The sequence below is a fragment of the Natrix helvetica genome (genome assembly GCF_964273705.1).
Source record: "Natrix helvetica genome assembly, chromosome: 4".
Lineage (NCBI taxonomy): Eukaryota > Metazoa > Chordata > Lepidosauria > Squamata > Natricidae > Natrix > Natrix helvetica.
In genome coordinates, this window is record NC_138550.1 from 141487923 (window position 1) to 141508183 (window position 20261).

The 20261-nt window shown below is 38.4% G+C and overlaps 1 protein-coding gene across 1 annotated transcript; it reads left to right on the forward strand.

Moving 5' to 3' along the window:
* Window positions 1–690: 690 nt before the first annotated feature.
* On the forward strand, window positions 691–20261 carry LRRC69 (leucine rich repeat containing 69; the record flags this gene model as incomplete). Its single annotated transcript, XM_081953226.1, has 8 exons — window positions 691–873; window positions 3812–3938; window positions 4881–4953; window positions 7166–7361; window positions 9567–9638; window positions 10670–10771; window positions 12930–13109; window positions 20151–20261. The coding sequence occupies 8 exons, from the start codon at window positions 691–693 to the stop codon at window positions 20259–20261; spliced, it is 1044 nt and encodes a 347-aa protein (XP_081809352.1).

The following is a 20261-nucleotide window of genomic DNA, read 5'->3' on the forward strand; positions in this document are numbered from 1 at the left end:
AAGAATATAAGTTGTTTTGGAGGGGATAAGGACACAATTGGAATATATTGTATATCTTTTTGTTATAGATGAAGAAATGTAAGGGGCGAAGGTCTAGGTGGGTGCACTGTAATTCTTTTCCCTTTTTTCCTTTTTTTATTTACTATGTTTGTATTATTTGTATTTTTTAAAAAAAATAAAACAAAAGAACAACTCTTCCTAGATCTAACCAGCAACACTCCACTTGACTTTCTAAATTAGCCAAGGTCACACTTGAATTTATTTGCACCTGGATGCTGATCTAAATTAACTGTTATTTTGCAGATCTATTGTTTAGAAAATAATCTGATACGTTTTAACGTCATTATTTATCGTATTTATCTCTCCGGATTCTGATCAGACCTTTCAACGTTATCAAGCGACGGCAATTACATTCATACATCCCATGTTTCTATTCCCAATAAGTGTGTTCCCCACTCCCCAACACTTCGTAGCGCGCATTTTTTTTTAAAAAAATACTTTATTCGTCATCAATGAACACTGATGAATGATTGTGACAGATGACCGCCGAGCTGTAACAATCGCCGCAATTCTGTCCCCGCCCGTAGAACCCGCTGAGGCTTCGGCGTTGCCACGACAACGGGAGGAAAGAACTTTTTAAAGTTCTGCCGTTTCCACAGCGACGTGATCGGGCCGGAGGACAGTCCGCAGATGGCGGAAGGGAAGCTGCTTCGCGTGCTGCGGGGCGGCTCCGGGACTCGCTCGCTCTCCCTGGCACGTCGGGGTCTGCAGCACCCGCCCCGGGGCTTGGCCAGCTTGAGCAACCTGGAGCGCCTCAGCCTGCGAGACAACCGACTGTTCAGTCTCTCTCACGAAATGGAGGCTCTGAGCCGGGTGAGGGGAGGCGGAGGGCGAGATCCTGGCTTGGAACCGCATTTGTGAAGCAGGGTTATCATTCGCTTACCCCGATTGTAAGCTTTGTTACCCAGAATGCTGGTTTAAAGAGGTCTGTGACTGGTCCAGCCAGGCTCTTCTTGCATTGCTATGGAATGATCTCCTGCAACAATCACCATTCTTCCATACTAGAGAACCTCTGATATTTACAAGGAAAGAACAAGGGGGAAACATTCATTCCGTTCTTAATTTTTTTTGTTAAAAAAGATCTGTATTAATTATTACACTGAAGCTATCCTTAAACTGATGTTGTAACAAATTTGTTTAATAATCTCGATCTCGGTAATCTCAGCTGTAAACAAGATACTGCTGAATTTTGAATGAATACTTTTTCAATCCAGAATAATTTTGTAAACCTTTGTAAACTTTGTAAGCCTTTGTAAGCCTTTGTAAACTGTGTAAGCCTTTGTAAACTTTGTTGGAAAATCTTCATTGGAAAAAAAATAGTATACTTTGTAATATTTCCCCCACCTTCCCAAAAAAAGAAAATTTGTTTCATGGTATAGTGGTTTCTTAAAGTGGGAGAATGTGACTCTGGCTAGGGCAGGAATAGTTATCGGCTGACATAGAATGAAGAAGCATTTTAAAATGAATTTTTCTCCTTTTGAAAAAAAATAGATTTGTATTTTAGGTCTTTTGATCAACATCTTTGAAACAATTGAGAACTACATAGTACTTTTTTAACAATTTTGCTGCATGGCATTTTTTTGGGTGGTGGTGGTGATAAAATGTATGTTATTTTGTGAACAAATAAATATGCTGCAATTGTAATAGTATAAATCCATGGCAGAATCAACATTTGATCATTATTAAAGTTTCAGTTTAAACATATCCTCTAAATAAAGGCTACTTACTGGGCTTGCAAAAATCTAAATATCGGGAACTGGAGAAGCAAAATATTTTCAAAGAACTAAAAAAGTTCAGTTGTCATTTGGAAAAAATACTTTGGGGACAACAATGACCTGGATGAGTGAAAGTCTCTACAGACATTCAGCAAAGTCATATTATTGCATCTTAAGACAGATACCTTCATTCATTGCATTAATATGACTCCGTTGCTATTATGGTTTGTAATTCATAGTTTATAGATCATTTTGTTGTGTTAGCCAGCTAATTTATTAACGAACTTGGACTTGGAGCAACATGTCAACCCAGTATTACTTGATATAAAATTTCATTGTACCAAACTTAATACTTAAGTATACTTAGCCTTTAGCCATGAAAACCAGCTGGATAACTTTGGACTAGCCATTCTCGTTCAGCCTAACCAGTGGTGGGTTGCAGGCGGTACGCCCTGGTACACGCGTACCAGAGCCAGCCGGAGCACCGGATACCGTTCCAGTACAGTGCTCCGGAGGGCCCACCCGCCCGAGCTCCCTACCTGTGTTTAAAGGCTTCTGCGCAGGCGCATAGCATGTACAGTGCCTGCGTGATGCTCTCCGGAGCAGCTGGAGCATCACGGAGCATCATGGAGGCGCTAAGATAAGTGCGCGCGTGGCGCACATCCATGACGCCACTGGTGAGCCTAACCCACCTCACAGGGGGGTTCTTGTGGGAAAATAGTATTTATTTTATTTATTTTTATTTATTTATTTGGTTTGTCAATGTATGAGAAAGGAATATTTCTCAATTTCAATCTAACTGACAATACTGCCCAGTTTTGTTTTAAGAGATAGAATTTCTGTTAGTATACTTGAATCACGGGATAGTTTCAGCTTTTAACATGATAGTTCAAAATTAGGTAGTACTAGATGTTCACAAGTGTCTTTTTTCAACCTTAGAGGAGAACTGATTAACATGATTTAATCAAATATCTGATTGTAGTTGAAGGTACTAAATATAACATATAAACATATAGGTATAAGCAGGTATATGTATATACATAAGAAATGAGTACAAATAGATGGGAACAGTAGGACAGGGACAATAGGCACACTGGTGCGCTTATGCAGACCTCTTAAGAAGGGGTGAGGTCCACAGTAGATAGTTTAAGGTTAAAGTTTTGGGGGTTTGTGGATGTAATAAGAGAGAGTGGTAGTGCATTCCAGGCATTGATCACTCAGCCATATTTCCTGCAACAGAGTTTGGAACGGTTTACTTTGAGTTTGTATCTATTGTTTGCCCGTGCATTATTGCAGTTGAAGCTAAAGTAGTCTTTGACAGCTAGGACGTTGTAGCAGACAATTTTGTGTACTACGCTTAGGTCAGATCCGTAGGTGGCATAGTCTAGGTTGTGTCCAGGTCCAAAATTTCAAGCCTAGTGGCATAAGGTATTCTATTGCGAGCAGAGGAGTGGAGTACTCTTCTCGTATAATACCTCTGGACTCACTCAATTATATTAATGTCCGTTATACAGTGTGGATTCCAGGCAGACGAGCTGTATAATTGGTCTGGCAAAGGTTTTAAATCCCGCAAAGGTTTTGTATAGGAGGAAAATGTTTCACACTTTTGAGTTATTTGTAAAAATAATAAAGATGGGATATAAATAAAAACATAAATACTGTATTCATCTATACTTTGAGCTCCTGAATGAAAGCTTTTATTTCTTTAATAAAATCATAAGGACCATTCCAAGGAATTTGCCTGCCATTCCATTCCATACAAAATATTTTTCTGATAATTCCATGCCATTTGGGGTATCCTGCTATAATAATGTAGGATTTTACTCGTAGCCCATTTCTCAATTTCAATCTAACTGACAATACTGCCCAGTTTTGTTTTAAGAGATAGAATTTCTGTTAGTATACTTGAATCACGGGATAGTTTCAGCTCTTAACATGATAGTTCAAAATTAGGTAGTACTAAATGTTCATGAGTGTCTTTTTTCAACCTTAGAGGAGAACTGATTAACATGATTTAATCAAATATCTGATTGTAGTTGAAGGTACTAAATTTGGGAAATAATAATTTTGAGGAAGTTCCAGAGCAATTGAAATATCTCATATCTCTGCAAAAGCTTTATTTGTTTGGAAACAAGATCACCAAAATGTCACCTTTAATATTTGGTAAGAGCATATCATGTTGTGTTCAAAATCAGATACTTTACTACCGCATTTACTATACAGTAGATATATAGCCACATATGTGCTATGCTATTTACTCAGCAGCAAATTATGCTATGTGATAAAATCGCTACCCTCATCCCACTGTACTGAAATCACTTTTAATTTACATGTCCATTCAAGTGTATTATAATAACTTCTGTTGTATAAGCGTATGAAGGAAATGAATAGTTTTTTAAAAAATATTTTATTGTCAATGTTTTAACTGATACAATCTCAGAAAAAAAAATCTGTCATGAGAAAAGAGGAATATGTTTTCTAAAATACCTACTTTGGGGGATTTTAAAGAATCTTTTATGAGAAAGAAAAAGAAAGAAAACGAAGTCATCATCTCAAAAATCTACTCCAAATCCACTTCTGGAGGAAATTGCAATGCTCTGCAGACGATACAGCGAATAACGTTGGCGTGACAGACGAAGATTCATGTCTATGCTCTTTGAAAAGGATTCTGTTCCTTTTTTTAAACCAAAATGTTTATTATGGTTTTATTAACAGTTGTTACTTATAAACTGCTTTATCCGTCTTCAATCACTGGCGACTTGGTCCTCTAAGCATTCGTTGTTGCCAGTAGTTAAACTGAAACTGGTCCTAACAAAGCTAATGCAGAGATGCAGAGATTAGGTGTGATCCTTAAAAACTCCAAGTGCAGCCCTCAGAATTCTGTGAATGCTCTTACAAAACATTTTTTTTAGTAGAAATGAAGGTTAAAAAAATAAATGCATAGCGGAATGGTACTTACATGTACTTAAATGTACTCTTGGTTACTTAAAATAGCATTATGACCCCTAGGGATATATAAATAAAATGGAACATTAGGAGAATAGGCATAATATAAGACTTCATATTTCTGCAAAAGCTTTATTTGAAGGCCATGTTTGTTTATAGATGAATTGAAGAATTTAGAACTTCTCAATCTGAACAAGAACCAACTAAATGATCTTCCGCCAGAGATTTGCAGGTATATTTGATAAATATCAGGATGAGGTTTTGCCTGAATTGTCTGCAATGGATAAGTTAGTTTTAATAACCCGTCACTATTTTTGTGAGCATCAGCGGCTTTTGAATGATGAAAGCAGTGTTGCAATGTGATGCTGCAAGATCCATCTTTTGGTTGCTATTCCTCTCTCTGTGTGAGACATCCTAAGGCAGGTACAACATGGACTGGGCTTGTGGGATGGTCTCTTGGCCTTTAAAACAGTTCGACCCTCATTGCTGCCATCTATGGATGCCATTGTGTTGAGATAGATCCATATCTTTCTCATAGTATTTCACCATAACAATGTATTTTGCAATCTTTGCTTAATTTTAAATATAGCTATTTGAAGACTTGACTGTGCGTGTGTGGTTGAGGGGAATATATGTTTATCTTACAAAAAAAGCTACTTAACAAAGAATATAAATACTTTTCCTAAGTCAATAGAAAGGACACGAACTCTCAGATTAGCATTAAAGGAGAGCCATTATTACAAGAGTCAGTGCAATGTAATGGCTAAAGTGTTGGATATAGAATATGAAGATCCTGGTTTGGATCTTCTAAACAATCTGGATTAGCCAGTCAGTCAGTCATTCTCACTTAGCTTGCCTCAAAGGGTGGTTGTGGGGGAAAATAAGTCCCTTTGATTTTGAATGAAATGTGAGATAAGTTTATATTTGATGTTATGTTTAACAATAGAATATAGTTAATTATTTATATCCACAGTTGGGGTCGTAGCTGAAAAAAGATATTTATATATCATTCCATTTATCAACAGTAGATCAGTGTTTCTCAACCTTGCAGCTTTATGACTCTATGCTGGCTGGGGAATTCTAAAAGTTGAAGTCAACACAACTCAAAGTTGCCAAAATTGAAAAACACTGATCCAGATCACTTTTCTCTTTGTTTAAACACTATAAACCAAGGTGAACCCATAATATATTATAATTTCTATAAACTGTAAAATTTGCCAAATTTTAATTCCATGGGAGCTCTGTGTTGCACATCTGGACATATTCTGTAAGGTAGCCTATATGATATACTTTGGTTGAAAAAAGATTGCCCTATGATGCATTGTTTCAATCCAGTTAAATGTTACAGGAACAAGAGTTGTCTTGAAAATAGCCCACGTTGAACTGTATAGAACAGTCATAAACATAGATATAGGAAATATTTTATGACCATTTTATATCATAAAATATTGTTAAAAATTTGTCAAATTTCAATTCCACAGGAGTCTTGAGTTCTAGATTTTGGACCAGTGGTGGGATTCAAAAAAATTTATTACCGGTTTTGTGGGCGTGCCTTGGTGGGCATGGCAGGGGAAGGATACTGTAAAATCTCCATTCTTTCCCCACTCCAGGGGAAGAATACAGTAAAATTCGCATTAGCTCCCAATCAGCTGGGACTCAGAAGGCAGAGAATAGATGGGGGCGAGGCCAGTCAGAGGTGGTATTTACTGGTTCTCTGAACTACTCAAAGTTTCTGCTACCAGTTCTCCTGAACTGGTCAGAACCAGGGACGTGCGGTCAGGGGAGGCAGGGGAGGCAGAGCCTCACCGCTCTCATCATGACAAGAAAAAAAAGGGAAAAGGGAAAAGACACACGTGGTCTGATACCTGCCTTCCTGAGTCAACATGAAGGGGACCGCAGAGCGTGCTCCGCTGGCTTGCGCTCCGCGGTCCCCTTCATGTTGACTCAGGAAGGCGGGGAATGGGACCATGTGTGCAGTAGGCTAGGGCAGCCTCAGCCTCCTGCACACATGGTCCCATTCCCCGCCTTCCTGATGATGTCACCAGCCTCACCAGCCATAAACCTCACCGCATGTCACTGGTCAGAACCTGCTGAATACCATCACTGTTTTGGACCCATTCTGTAAGTGAGCCCATTCGAGATACCTTGGTTCAAAAATTGTCTATGATGTAACATTTTGTCTAGTTTTAGATTACAGGAACAAAACAAGTACAACATAGATATGTTGTTCAATAGTGATAAATATCAGTTCCCATAATATCCAGCCAACGTGGTGCAGTTGAATTATTGGACTTGATATCTGCTGAAGGCTAGAAAGGCTGATTTGAGAATATGCTATAAGTAATTTCATTAAAATTGATTTATATGCAACATTAGAGGCCATCATTTATAAATAGCTGTTAAATATTTAAAAGCAAATATCCTCAAATGCTTTCTTCCAATAGGCTTGAAAATCTTGAATGTGTGAGTTTAGAGAATAACAAATTGGAAAAGATTCCCAGGGAATTTTGTTACCTTCAGAATTTGCATGAACTTCACTTATCCCACAATTTCATCACCTCATTACCTGAAGACATCCAACATCTGGAAAATCTCAAGATCTTGATTTTGTCAAGAAATAAAATAGAATCGCTCCCTGATGTGAGTAGCTATGTTTGGAAAACAATGTATTATATTGTGATCATTAAAAAAGCTATGCCTTTAGAACAGAGTTACTCAAACTTTTTAAACGGGCCAATTCACAGTCCCTCAGACTGTTGGGGGCCTGGACCAGCTGGATGGTCATAGCTAGGTGGACGTGTGACTGAGTGGACATGGCCAATTTAGCAGTCCAAACAATACAAATAAATTAAACTTTAATTTGTTATGCTCCTGGGGGTGGAAAGCAGGTTAGTGAAGGGATGTGGCTGCCTTGGGGTATATATGAGGGACTTGTGTGTGTGTGTTGCTTCTTCCCTCCCTCTTTCTCTCTGGAGGCTGGGAAGGCCAAAAACACGCCGAGGCCTCCACACGTCCCATTTTGGCCTCCCCAGTGTCCAGAGGTCAGGTGGGGGGCAGGGGGTAGGTGGGGCAGTGTGGGTGGGGCAGCCTCACGGTCCCGAATGGGCCGGATTAATGGCTTTGGTGGGCCGTATATCTGGCCCGGGGGCCATAGTTTGAGGGCCCCTGCTTTAGGAGTTGGATAGGGAAATGAAACAGGCTTTCAGACGCTCAATCAAAAGAGCTAATGATGATGGAGCTTGGAGAGTCTTCTTCAGCAACAACATTTGGAGGGCTGAAGTTTTTCACTCTACTGCAAGGTGATCTTTTGTGTATTCTTATAGTTAACTCATCTTAAAAGTTGCATTGATCAGTTCTGTTACTTAGTATGCAGCAGGTATATCCTAAACCAGGAGTCCACAATAGCAGTCCATGGACCAGCACCAAGCCACAGCATGACAGAATCTGGACCGTGAAAACAAGCAAAAGCCCATTCGCAGGATGCAGGCAGTATGCAAAACCACACCCGCTCCAGTCCATGGAAAAACCTATCTCCATGGAACTGGTCCCTAGTGCCCAGAAGGTTGGGGGCCATTGCCCTAAAGTTTAGGGAAACAATAGTCAAATGTTTTGTTTATGCAATAGTCAAAGCTTTTGTTTATGCAAAGTACAGGTAGTTCTTGACTTATGTACACAATTAGGATCAGAATTTTCATTGTTAAGTAAAGCGGTTATTAACTGAGTGGTGCCCAATAATTGTACAACTTTTTTGCCATGTTTCTTAAGCGAATCACTGCAGTTAAGTGAAACCTGTGGTGGTTTAGCATATTCAGCTTCTCCCATTGACTTTGCTTGTTGGAATCTGATTGGAAAGTTGTTGAATGGAGATCACATGACTCCGGGATGCTGCAACAGTTGTAAATACATTGCAATTCCAAGGCCCCTGTTTTTTGATCACGTAACTGAGAGGACGCTGTGATCAAATCCTTTTCCCTCTGTTGAGTGAGGGCTGTTCAATTTTGACATAGATGGCCTCATAGGTGATAGAACAAACCTCAGCCCAGACCAGATATGACATCATCTATTTCCAGTTTATAACACAGTCCTTTCAACAATTCCAAGAAGGCTTCACACCCATTTGCCTTACTCAGGTGACCCTAATAACTCTCAGGGAACCCTCCAGGTGGCCTCAGCGACTCTCTAAAACAGCGGCGTCAAACTCACATTGTCACATAGTTGTCACGTGATGTGTCATGACTTTCCCCCCCTCCGCTAAACTGGGTGTTGGTGTGGTCTGCGCATGATGCAACTGGCCCACGGGCCACGAGTTTGACACCCCTGCTTGCTCTAAAAGAATGCAAATGAACAGCTGTTTGCAAGGAGTATAAATTGTTCATTAACCACCATCCGGTCAGAGCTGAAAAAGTTTCTTGGATGAGAAGCAAAATGTCTCCCCCCAAAAACCCCCAGAAAGTCCAGTTGGCTCTTGAAAAAACACCTTTGGGACAACTATGGCCTGGATGGCTGAGAATCTCCATAGGCAAAGACTGGAACAAAATAATGATACCGTAGAGAAAAAACCCTAAATTTAATATACTTTGGTTTACATTTAAACATGATTGAATTGTATTAATTATTCTCCATGTTATGCTTTAATTATTTAATGATGATTGTTCCTTCTTTGACATTAAAATTAAAATTTGATGGTTACTTCTGAGGATCTGTAGAAATACATTCCAGGAATTCAGTAACTTTATGCACGTTCACTTGGGAATACTCTGCAGCACATCAAAGTAGGTCTACTTAGGTTTGTGCTGAAGGACACTTATTTTAATATTATTAATTCATATTTATCATTTTAATTAGGGAATCTGCAAGCTGGAGAGACTTAAGATTCTTGATGTTGCAGGAAATAATATTCAGATTTTTCCCAAAGCAGTAAGTATGATTGTTAATCAATCTCTTCAGTGGAAACCTCCCTAACCAATCTTCTATTGAAGTCTAATGGTTGGCCTAGAAAATACTCAAATATAATGCATTTCCAACAGTGCCATATAAATATATCAAAGACCCTTACTTGACTTTTGATATTATACTTTTGTAATTGTGTTTATGTTGTTATCGCATTTGAGTCTCACCAATTTGTTTTTCTACATGAATTTTACCATTTTGTTGTTGTAAAAACACACAAAATCACACAAAATCACAGATGGTAAAGAATTGCAGGTAAAATCAGCCAGATCAAAGGCTTGTTAAAATAAATCATGTACAATCAGTCACATAAGTCATTGAAATGTATCTCTAAGCAGAGCCTCATCATTTTAGTGTAGCTATAGAAAATGTTCTTTTGGGTGCTTTTAGATTGCAATACAAGAGACCTTTTCAATCTGGGCAGAAAAAACATACTTTTTTCCAATTGTTTTTGTAGCTTTCTGTTTAAATATGATTACTTATGTTATCTATCTAACGGTGAAATTTATTTTTTGTTACTACTGGTTCTGTGGGCGTGGCTTGGTGGGTGTGGCAAGGGAAGGATACTGCAAAATCCCCATTCCCTCCCCACTCTTGGGTGAAGGATATTGCAAAATCTCCATTCCCACCTACTATGGTATTTGCCGGTTCTCCGAACTACTCAAAATTTCCGCTACCGGTTCTCCAGAACCTGTCAGAACCTGCTGAATTTCAACTATCTATCTATCTATCTATCTATCTATCTATCTATCTATCTATCTATCTATCTATCTATCTATCTATCAATCTATCTATCTCATTTGGAGGGCACTTGGCTCCCCCCAAAACACTGGACAACTTATAATTTGAAGGAATGCAAATAGCTACCAGTACTCCCAAAATTGTCAGGGGGCAAAACCAAACTATAGGCATAAGATGTAGGGCAAATAAATGATGTTAATGGAAAAATATTAAATATATTGTTTTATATTTGAAATGTTATTTTGTTATTTAAATAGATGGGATATCTTCAGCTTGAAGAACTTTACTGTGAAGATAATCCATTGCTTCAGAAAAACCCAGTTAGTGCCATACAAGAAGAGGACATTCTCACTCTTAAGGTTCATACAGAACATGTACAGAAGTACATGTTCAAGAAACTATTGCTTTAGCATGATGTTTTCCCTAGATTTCAAATTTATATTTTGCTATCCAAACAATTTCAAATAACTATTTTGTAACCTGGGATATATGTTGAAAATTAGTTATTGTTAATTATATGAGTACTGTATATTAGTTTTCAAGTTAAATGGATTGAAATGATTTAGCATAGTACTAAAATCCTTAATTGTATGAGTTTGAGATGATTAAAACATCAATTAAAATAGTGGTTGGGTTGAAGTGTAGTCCTAAATAATCCTTTGTTTAAAACATGGGCCAGTGAACAATTGGTTACATGTAACACCAAACTATATAAGTAATGATTTATGAAATAAACTAGATATGTTCACACTAAAAGAAAAGAAAACATCTTATCACTCAGTAAAATGTATGAATCAGCCAATAATTCAGAAGGAAGGAGCATTTTTGATATACACTATGCAACAAATGTAAATGGTATCCTCTCAGGAGGAAGAATTCTTTTAAGGAACAGAGGCGATAGAGCAGACGTGGTATTCAACAGGTTCTGACCAGTTCTGAAGAACTCGTAGCGGAAATTTTGAGTAGTTTGGAGGACCAGTAAATACCACCTCTGACTGGCCCCGTCCCATCTATTCTCTGCCTCCCGAGTCCCAGTTGATCGGCAGGGAATGGGGATTTTGCAGTAACCTTCCCCTGGAGTGGGGAGGGAATGGAGATTTTACAATATCCTTCCCCTGCCACACCCACCAAGCCATGTTCATCAAGTCATGCCATGCCCACCAAGCCACGCCCATAGAACCGGTAGTACAAAATTTTGAATCCCACTACTGAGGTAGCAGACCTTTTATCAGGTTCAGCTGATAAATTGGGTGGTTCTTTTTTTGAGGGGGCGGTGCTATCTTTGAGTCAGTCTTGATCCTGGCAACTGCCTGAACAGGTTTCTTGGCAAGATTTCATAAATAGTTTGCCATTGCCTTCCTCCTAGAGCGAAGAGAGAATGAGAGGGTCAAGGCTACCCAGCTGGCTTTGTGCCTAAGGCAAGACTAGAACTCACAGTCTTCTGTTTTCTACCCTTGTACCTTAGCCACTACACCAAATGAGCTGCTATTAAATCAAGCATGCATGCCTTAAAAAAAAAGCCTGGAAATTGTTCAGAATGCAGCAGCATGAGTGCTGAATGGCGTCTCTCAAAGGTCCCACACAATCCATGTACTGAAACAGCTTCATTGGCTATGGGTTGCCTTCCACCCTCATTTCAGAGTATTCCCACTGGTGCATAAAGCATTGCATGGCTTAAAGTCCAGCCAACTACAGATTTACCTACCTACAGTGGTGGGATTCAAATAATTTTACAACCGGTTCTCTGCCCTAATGATTTCTTCCAACAACCAGCTTACCAAACTGCTCAGAAAGTTAACAACCGGTTCTCCCAAAGTTGTGCGAACTGGCTGAATCCCACCACTGTCTACGTATTCTAAGAGCCATGGTGGCACAGTGGTTAGAATGCAGTATTGCAAGTTAGTTCTGCTGACTGCCAGCAGTTCAGCACTTTGAATCTCACAGATTCAAAGTTGACACAGCCGTCCATCCTTTCGAGGTCAGTAAAATGAGGATCCAGATTGTTGGGGTCAATATGCTGAACTCTGTAAACTGCCTAGAGAGGACTGTAAGGCACTGTGAAGCGGTATATTTCTAATTGCTATTGCTATACCCACATAGTCTCCTCCACGCTTTTAGATATCAGTGGAGCACATTCTGCAATTCTCAGCACAGAGGCATTTAACATCAGTAGTTACTTTTTTCTTTCCCTTGGCAGGGACCATGCTAAAAAACAAATTGCTACTTGAAAAAAGTACAGTCTATCTCCTTATTAAGTTTGGAGGGGGTTACAAATATTCGTACTTATGCAGAGTTTTTAACGTTTTAGCATGAGGTCTCTACTGGTTTTCATTTTTTTTGTCTTCTTTCTTAATTATGTTCTAATAATGGTTTTGTTGTATTTTTTCTCAGCTGCACTGTGCACTTGAAAAGACAGTGCCATATAATTTTTCTAAATTAAAACTTCAAGTGACATATTTAAATTTCTATTACAATTCTTGTCAATAATATTTATTATTTTGTCTTTTAATTCCACAGGAAATAACAGCAAGATTTATTTTTACTCAGCTGGAAAACGAAAACCCTCTTTTATGCAGAGCAGTAAAACAAAACCCACAAGCACAGAATTTACTTTCCCAGAGGCAAGAATGTGCACACTGTGGACATAGCTTTCTGAGTATGTGGCTAGAATGCGTGCGCTTCATAGATATAAAACAGGTAAGTTACTTTGATACCCATAGCAATAGAAATAGCAATAGCACTTAGACTTATATACCACTTCATAGTGCTTTTACAGCCCTCTCTAAGCAGTTTACAGAGTCAACATATTGCCCCCAACAATCTGGGTCCTCATTTTACCCACCTCGGAAGGATGGAAGGCTTGAGCCTGGTGAGATTCGAACTGCCAAATTGCAGGCAGCCGACAGTCAGCAGAAGTAGCCTGAAGAATTGCACTCTAAACAATGCACCACCAAGGCTCTTCACTATATATTTTTAAAGATGGAGTCACTGCAATTTTAAGATTTTATTGCTGTATGCGTTTCTTATGCAGTTCTAAATGCCTGTTTCTCTTCTGCATTTCATCAATAATAACAATTGGCTTCCAAGCAGAATCTTGATAAATTAAGGGAAGACTGCATATGGTTGAGAACTAATTTTCTATCAATGGCCAACCAGATCTTATTTATACTTCTATACATTTTGCTCTTTTTGATTATTCTGTGCTTTTTAAAAATCGATTTATTCAGTGAGGAGTGTAGTTCTAAATAGGCACAGTATCTCAAAGGTAAGCTCCACTGACTTCAGTCGGACAGAGTCTCAGGTATGTGTGAGTGCAGCCATAATTTCTTAATTTGGATCTTATAATTTTTTTTTTCATTATCACACCCCTCCAGAGTAACAATTTATCCATACAATATAGAGGTAGTCCTCAACTTACAACAGTTCATTTAGTGACCCTTCAAAGTTAAAACAGGATTGAAAAAAGTGACTTATGACCGTTTTCCACCTTATGACCATTGCAGCATCCCCATGGTCATGTGACCAAAATTTGGATGCTTGGCAACTGGTTCATGTTTATGACTGTTGCAGTATTCTGGGGTTGTGTGATCACCTTCTGTGTCCTTCTGACAAGAAAAGTCAATGGGGAAGTCAGAGTCACGTAACAATCGTGTTACTAACTTAACAATTTCAGTGATTCACTTAACAACTGTGGCAAGAAAAGCGTAAAATGGGGCAAAACTCACTTAACAAATGTTTCACTTAACAACAGAAATGGTGGGCTCAATTGTGGTTGAGGGCTACCTATACTCTTGTTTTAGGTTACATTGAGATAATGGCTTCCTTGAGATTACTGTACATCTGTCTTTCTCAACCTTGGCAACTTTAAAATGTGTGAACTTATACCGGCTGAGGAATTCTGTGAGTTGAAGTCTACACATCGTAAAGTTGCTGAAGTTTAAAAAACATTAATGTATGCCAAAGATCTCTGGTAATGTTTACAAATGTGAATCAGAAGATTGATATTGAACCCCTGTGTAACTTTGATGCCTTCACAGTTCAGTCAATTCAGAATATGTTTATTGAAATAGAAGATGGATATAATGCTTTTTGAGCAACACAATCAATTTTGAAACAACCCATCAGCATATATACACTCATTCTTTTTTCCATAGAATGAAGAGCAATAGCGTAGAGGTTTGGTCAAAGATGAAGGCAAAGATTAAAGCAGCGGTTGGCTTAACATACACATTGCAAAGATAATACAACTGCAAAATTAAAGATTTTCTCATTTTTAAAAAAATGTACAAATATAGCTAAAGTAGAGGAACATTTAGGTGGCATAACTCCATTAAATATCCTGTCATTAGGAGTGCAGTGGTGTGTCTAAAATTAAGAATAGGGCTCTTAAAATACATTTCTTTTTTTTCTTTTGAAGATGTTCCGCTTCTCATCCAAGAAGCTTCTTCAGCTCCAACAGGATAGGGGGAGTGGAAGGATTAGTATTCCTTGCAGACAGCTGGTAATTTGCATCCTTTTAGAGGATCGCTGAAGCACTTGGAGATTTATCTGTGTCCTCGGGTCACCTGAGCAGTGCTCCTGGTTTCTGTAGTCTGCAATTTTTCTCTGGAAATCCATTCCAGGCAACCATGACATGAATGACTGAGAATCCCTACAGCTATGGAATAAAAGTACAGAAAAACCATTCCTTCATCCACATTCTAATATTGCTATTTCAGCACCCAAGAATGAAGTTGATGACAGTACCAGTAACTGCACTGTTCTACAAATAGAAGGGCAAAATGTAACATGCTACAAAGCTGATCATATGACAGAGAATATTTATTGACATTTCATACAAGTTGGTGTATTATTTCTACGTAAACAATAAAGCACCTTAGTAGCTGCACCAAATATAGGATAAACTTTGGAAAGCAATACAAATTAGGCAAGATGGTATTTTCCCCCTCCCAGGAGAATATAAAGGGAGTGAGTGAAAATGTAAAAAAAAGGGAACCTGGAAGTAGAAAAACTATATTTGGAAAATAAAGGAAAAACTGGGTTTAATATTAACATTAAGTATGCTTCAAAATCTGATTGACCAGAATCTGAAACAAAGACATCGTTTTATTTTATTTGTTAAATTGGTTATCATTTTCTCTAGAAGCTTAAGCCTGCCAGGGACGTGCGGTCAGGGGAGGCAGGGGAGGCAGAGCCTCACCTCTTCATGAAATAATAGTATATAATATTATATACTATATATATATAATTATAATATTATATACATCCGTCTGGCCCCGCCTGGGAGCTGCAGAGGCAGAAATGTTGTCGGCGCTCCCAGATGACGAAGGCACGAAAGCGACTGGGGAACGACGAGAACCTTCCTGCCTCTGCTGGATTTCGCGCGCTCCTCGCAACTGCAATATGTTGTATTTTCTGCAATATGCAGTCGCGAGGAGCGCGCAAAGTCCAGCAGAGGCAGGAAGGTTCTCGTCGTTCCCCAGTCGCTTTCGAGGACTGCAGAACGCGAGCCGGCGGAGCACGCTCAGGAAGGCGGGGAATGGGATCACGTGTGCTGGAGGCTGAGGTAGCCTGAGCCTCCAGAACACGTGGTCCCATTCCCCGCCTTCCTGATGACGTCACCAGCCTCACCAGCCATAAACCTCACCGCACGTCACTGAAGCCTGCTTAGGTGGGTAGTTGCCTTAATTTTATCATTAAGTCCATTTCTTTATTCATGGTTCTTCTGATTAGCTTTGCAGTTGTAAAAACCTCCTTAGTTTCTTTTAAATAGATAACCTACAGGGAATAAATTCTACATATGCTTGCCTGAGGGCTTTCATCTCCATAGAAAATCTGTAATATAATCAAAAATTGCTTTTGAAAGATAATGTTGTTTAAAGTTTTGGACCTAGAGAAGTCTGTTTTGAAAAATTAATGTAATTGTATACAGTAACAGCACAAGGTTCAGTCATATATTCAGTTGAAAGCAGTTTAACAAGCATAAATTAAATTTATATTGTAATTGATTATATGACCAATTTCAGAGTTGGACCATGCCTGGAACACTGGGAACGAGTAGAAAAGAAAATTCTGGGAGAAAATCAGGGAATACCAAAACTTTCTTTGACCGGGACACTGAACTTTGTACATAATTATAACAAGAAATATGTTTTACAGTAAAAAAATGTTTTATAAAAATAAACAAACAGTGCTTATATTTTTGGACTTATCCCCATGTAATTCAAACATGGGTATTACAAAATGGAGGCTTGAATGCAGAATTCAGCGACCCGAAGTGAAAATACATCAGTGCATTTGTGAACTTTTGTACAAGAACAAGCGGAACATTACTGTTTAATTTCAGAGATTACATTCTTGCATAAGAAATAATGAATAGGAGCAGTACCACCCATATAATGTATACATTTTAGTAGGGGTTTAAAATCTTATACAACAAGTCCTATAAACAAGCTCTTGGACTAAGTTGAAAACAGACATCATATAAACAAAATATTTTTTTGTTTTGTAAATTATTTTCTCTCAGTTACAGATATTCATTATCCATCTACCCAATGCATGCTTTTATGAGAAGCAGCTCAATTACTCTGGCTAAGTTCCCAAGAACACATGGGATTCTTTAAAAAACCTTCCATGCCATTTTGCAAGCTATATTTGAGTGTCTTTTCCACATGGGAGAGTTCCTTGTGAAACACAACAAACAATTCCCCTCAGGCAAGCACTTTTGACCCAACCAATATTTTTTTAATATCTCAGTTCTTATCTTGCAGAGTTGGCATTTTGTGTGAATAAAGTGGAAAGCATACAATGGCATTTTGAGGGATTTTTAATTTCCTAAAAATATGTCATTTTCATATTTGACACTGTAAATATAAAATCCTGAATTTTACTGGTTCCAAGTTAAATAGGGGGGAAGCAGTGCTATTATTTTTCATATAAGTTACCTAGAACTAAAAGTTTGGACATAGATGTAAGAAGAACAAATTGAACTTTCATTAGGCTACAAAGCTTATTGACTTTTACCTTTGGATAAGTCAACTGCATTGGCCTTCTATGGTTGTCGAAAGGACAAAATACTTCTTTGGGTTAGTGTGGGAAACCTGAGGGAAAATATAATAAATTAAAAGAGGTACTGGTTTTAGTAACATTACTCAGCATAAGGAGGAAATTTATTTTTATTTGATTGGATTGTATATTTAACTCTTGATATAGAATGTGACAAAATTAGTGGACCAGAGGAATGCCGTTGATATAGTTTACTTGGACTTCAGTAAGGCTTTTGATAAGGTAGACCATAACCTACTACTAGATAAAGTAGAAGAATGTGGGTTAGACAGCATCACCACCAGATGGATTGGTAACTGGCTGACCAACCGCACTCAACGTGTAGTTCTCAATGGAACTGCATCTACATGGAGGGAAGTATGCAGTGGAGTACCCCAAGGCTCTGTTTTAGGCCCAGTACTCTTCAACATCTTCATCAATGATTTGGATGAGGGAATAAATGGGGAACTCATCAAATTTGCAGATGATACCAAGCTGGCAGGAATAGCCAACACTCCAGAAGATAGGCTTAAGATACAGAAGGATCTTGACAAACTTGAACATTGGGCACTATCTAATAAAATGAAATTCAATGGTGAAAAGAGTAAGGTTCTACATTTAGGCAACAAAAACGGAATGCACAGGTACAGTATAGGTGATACCATACTCAGTAGTAGTAACTGTGAAAGGGATCTTGGAGTCCTAGTGGACAACCATTTAAATATGAGCCAGCAGTGTGCAGCAGCTGCCAAAAAAGCCAACACAGTTCTAGGCTGCATCAACAGAGGGATAGAATCAAGATCACGTGAAGTGTTAATACCACTTTATAATGCCTTGGTAAGGCCACACTTGGAATACTGCATTCAGTTCTGGTCGCCACGATGTAAAAAAGATGTGGAGACTCTAGAAAGAGTGCAGAGAAGAGCAACAAAGATGATTAGGGGACTGGAGACTAAAACATACGAAGAACGGTTGCAGGAACTGGGTATGTTTAGCTTAAGAGAAAGAAGGACTAGGGGAGACATGATAGCATTATTCCAATATCTCAGAGGTTGCCACAAAGAAGAGGGAGTCAAACTATTCTCCAAAGCACCTGAGGGTAGAACAAGAAGCAATGGGTGGAAACTAATCAAGGAGAGAAGCAATTTAGAACTGAGGAGGAATTTCCTGACAGTGAGAACAATTAATCAGTGGAACAGCTTGCCTCCAGAAGTTGTGAATGCCCCAACACTGGAAGTCTTTAAGAAGATGTTGGATAGCTATTTGTCTGAAACGGTATAGGGTTTCCTGCCTAGGCAGGGGGTTGGACTAGAAGACCTCCAAGGTCCCTTCCAACTCTACTATTGTATTGTATTATAGAAGAAGTGGACATCCATTTACAGAAATTCAAAATTGAATTAGGTATTGTTCTCATATCATTCCAGCCTACCCTGCCCCAAACTGCTCCTTCTTTTCATCCTATTGATTATCTGAATGAAACCAATTATGGGTTATAATCTGCCTGTCCTACTGTTTAGATTAGAACAACCTCAAAAATGTCCATGCTATCTTCATGGTATGTAGTGATTTGTTGTTAATCCTCATGCATTTAAATGGTGGCTAAAAAGAGAACAGTATTTTATTTTCTCCTTTCTCTAAGCAACAAAACTTATAGAGTTGTGGGACAGAATTTTCAGCAGGTCATGATCTACTTACTCCATGAAGGCAGTATAGTATAGATATGTAGAGGATTAAGGATTGTGTATATCTGTCTGCCAATCTCTTTATCAGATTTTTAATCTGAGGTCACATGAGTTTTAGTAGATGCTAGACAACCCATGATGTCTTGAGTTATCATTTCAGAGATTGTTTTTACCAGATTTGTCAATGCCTTCAACGACAGCAACAATAGCTGGTCTCCAAATAGTATCCCAGACAGTAGCCCTTTTCAAATAATAGTTTTTATTTTTTTATTCTTGTATCTATGTGAGCTTCATAAAAACCATTCAGTACTTCTCCATGCCTAGTTGCATGTGTTGGTCAAAGAACATAGCCGTTGGCAAACATACCAGGACCAAGCAGTCCTGTTGTGTAGTCCAAGAAAACACACTGCATATCTTGTCCAAGAAACACGACACAAAAACAACATATCTATGCTTTGTTATCTTTTTAAAGTGGAGGTTTAATCTCTAATCGAGACAAAAGATAGAGAAGCCTGAAACATGAATGGATGGAACTAAAATGGACAGTTCCCACACACACGTGCTATAGTACTTCACAATAGAAGCTGACATCCCTTTGGAGGAACTTGGTAAAGAGAAGAAGATTCTGGAGGCTTTCCCTGAACAAATCTGAGTTTATTTCTAAATACCACCTCAGAATATGAAATCTTGATTTCTAGGTTTAGGTTCTAGTCTTCTAATTGCTACTTTTTAAATGCCATTCAGTAAATTTGTTTTCTCTTGTTGACCTATTTTCCTTGTCTAATTATATTGAACTAGATGGTTCTTTACATATTCAGAATCCCTGGCAACTGCAGAAAATTCCTTAACTGCAGATATGATTTATATCATTTATCAGAAAATGTGAAGTTTGGAAGTGTTTATATTATGAGAGGGATTAAAAGGTATTTTTGTAGTAAATTATAATGTACAAAAAAGAAATGCAAAATTCTGCAACCTAGATGTCACATTTTCTTCTCTTTATTTTTAGAAGCGAATGAAGACAAGCAGAAACTTGAAGCTTTTACCTGTGAAGTCACTACTATGTTCATACAAATGTTTTTACCACCGTGATCACGAAGTCTTTGGAATCTCTGTATTGTAG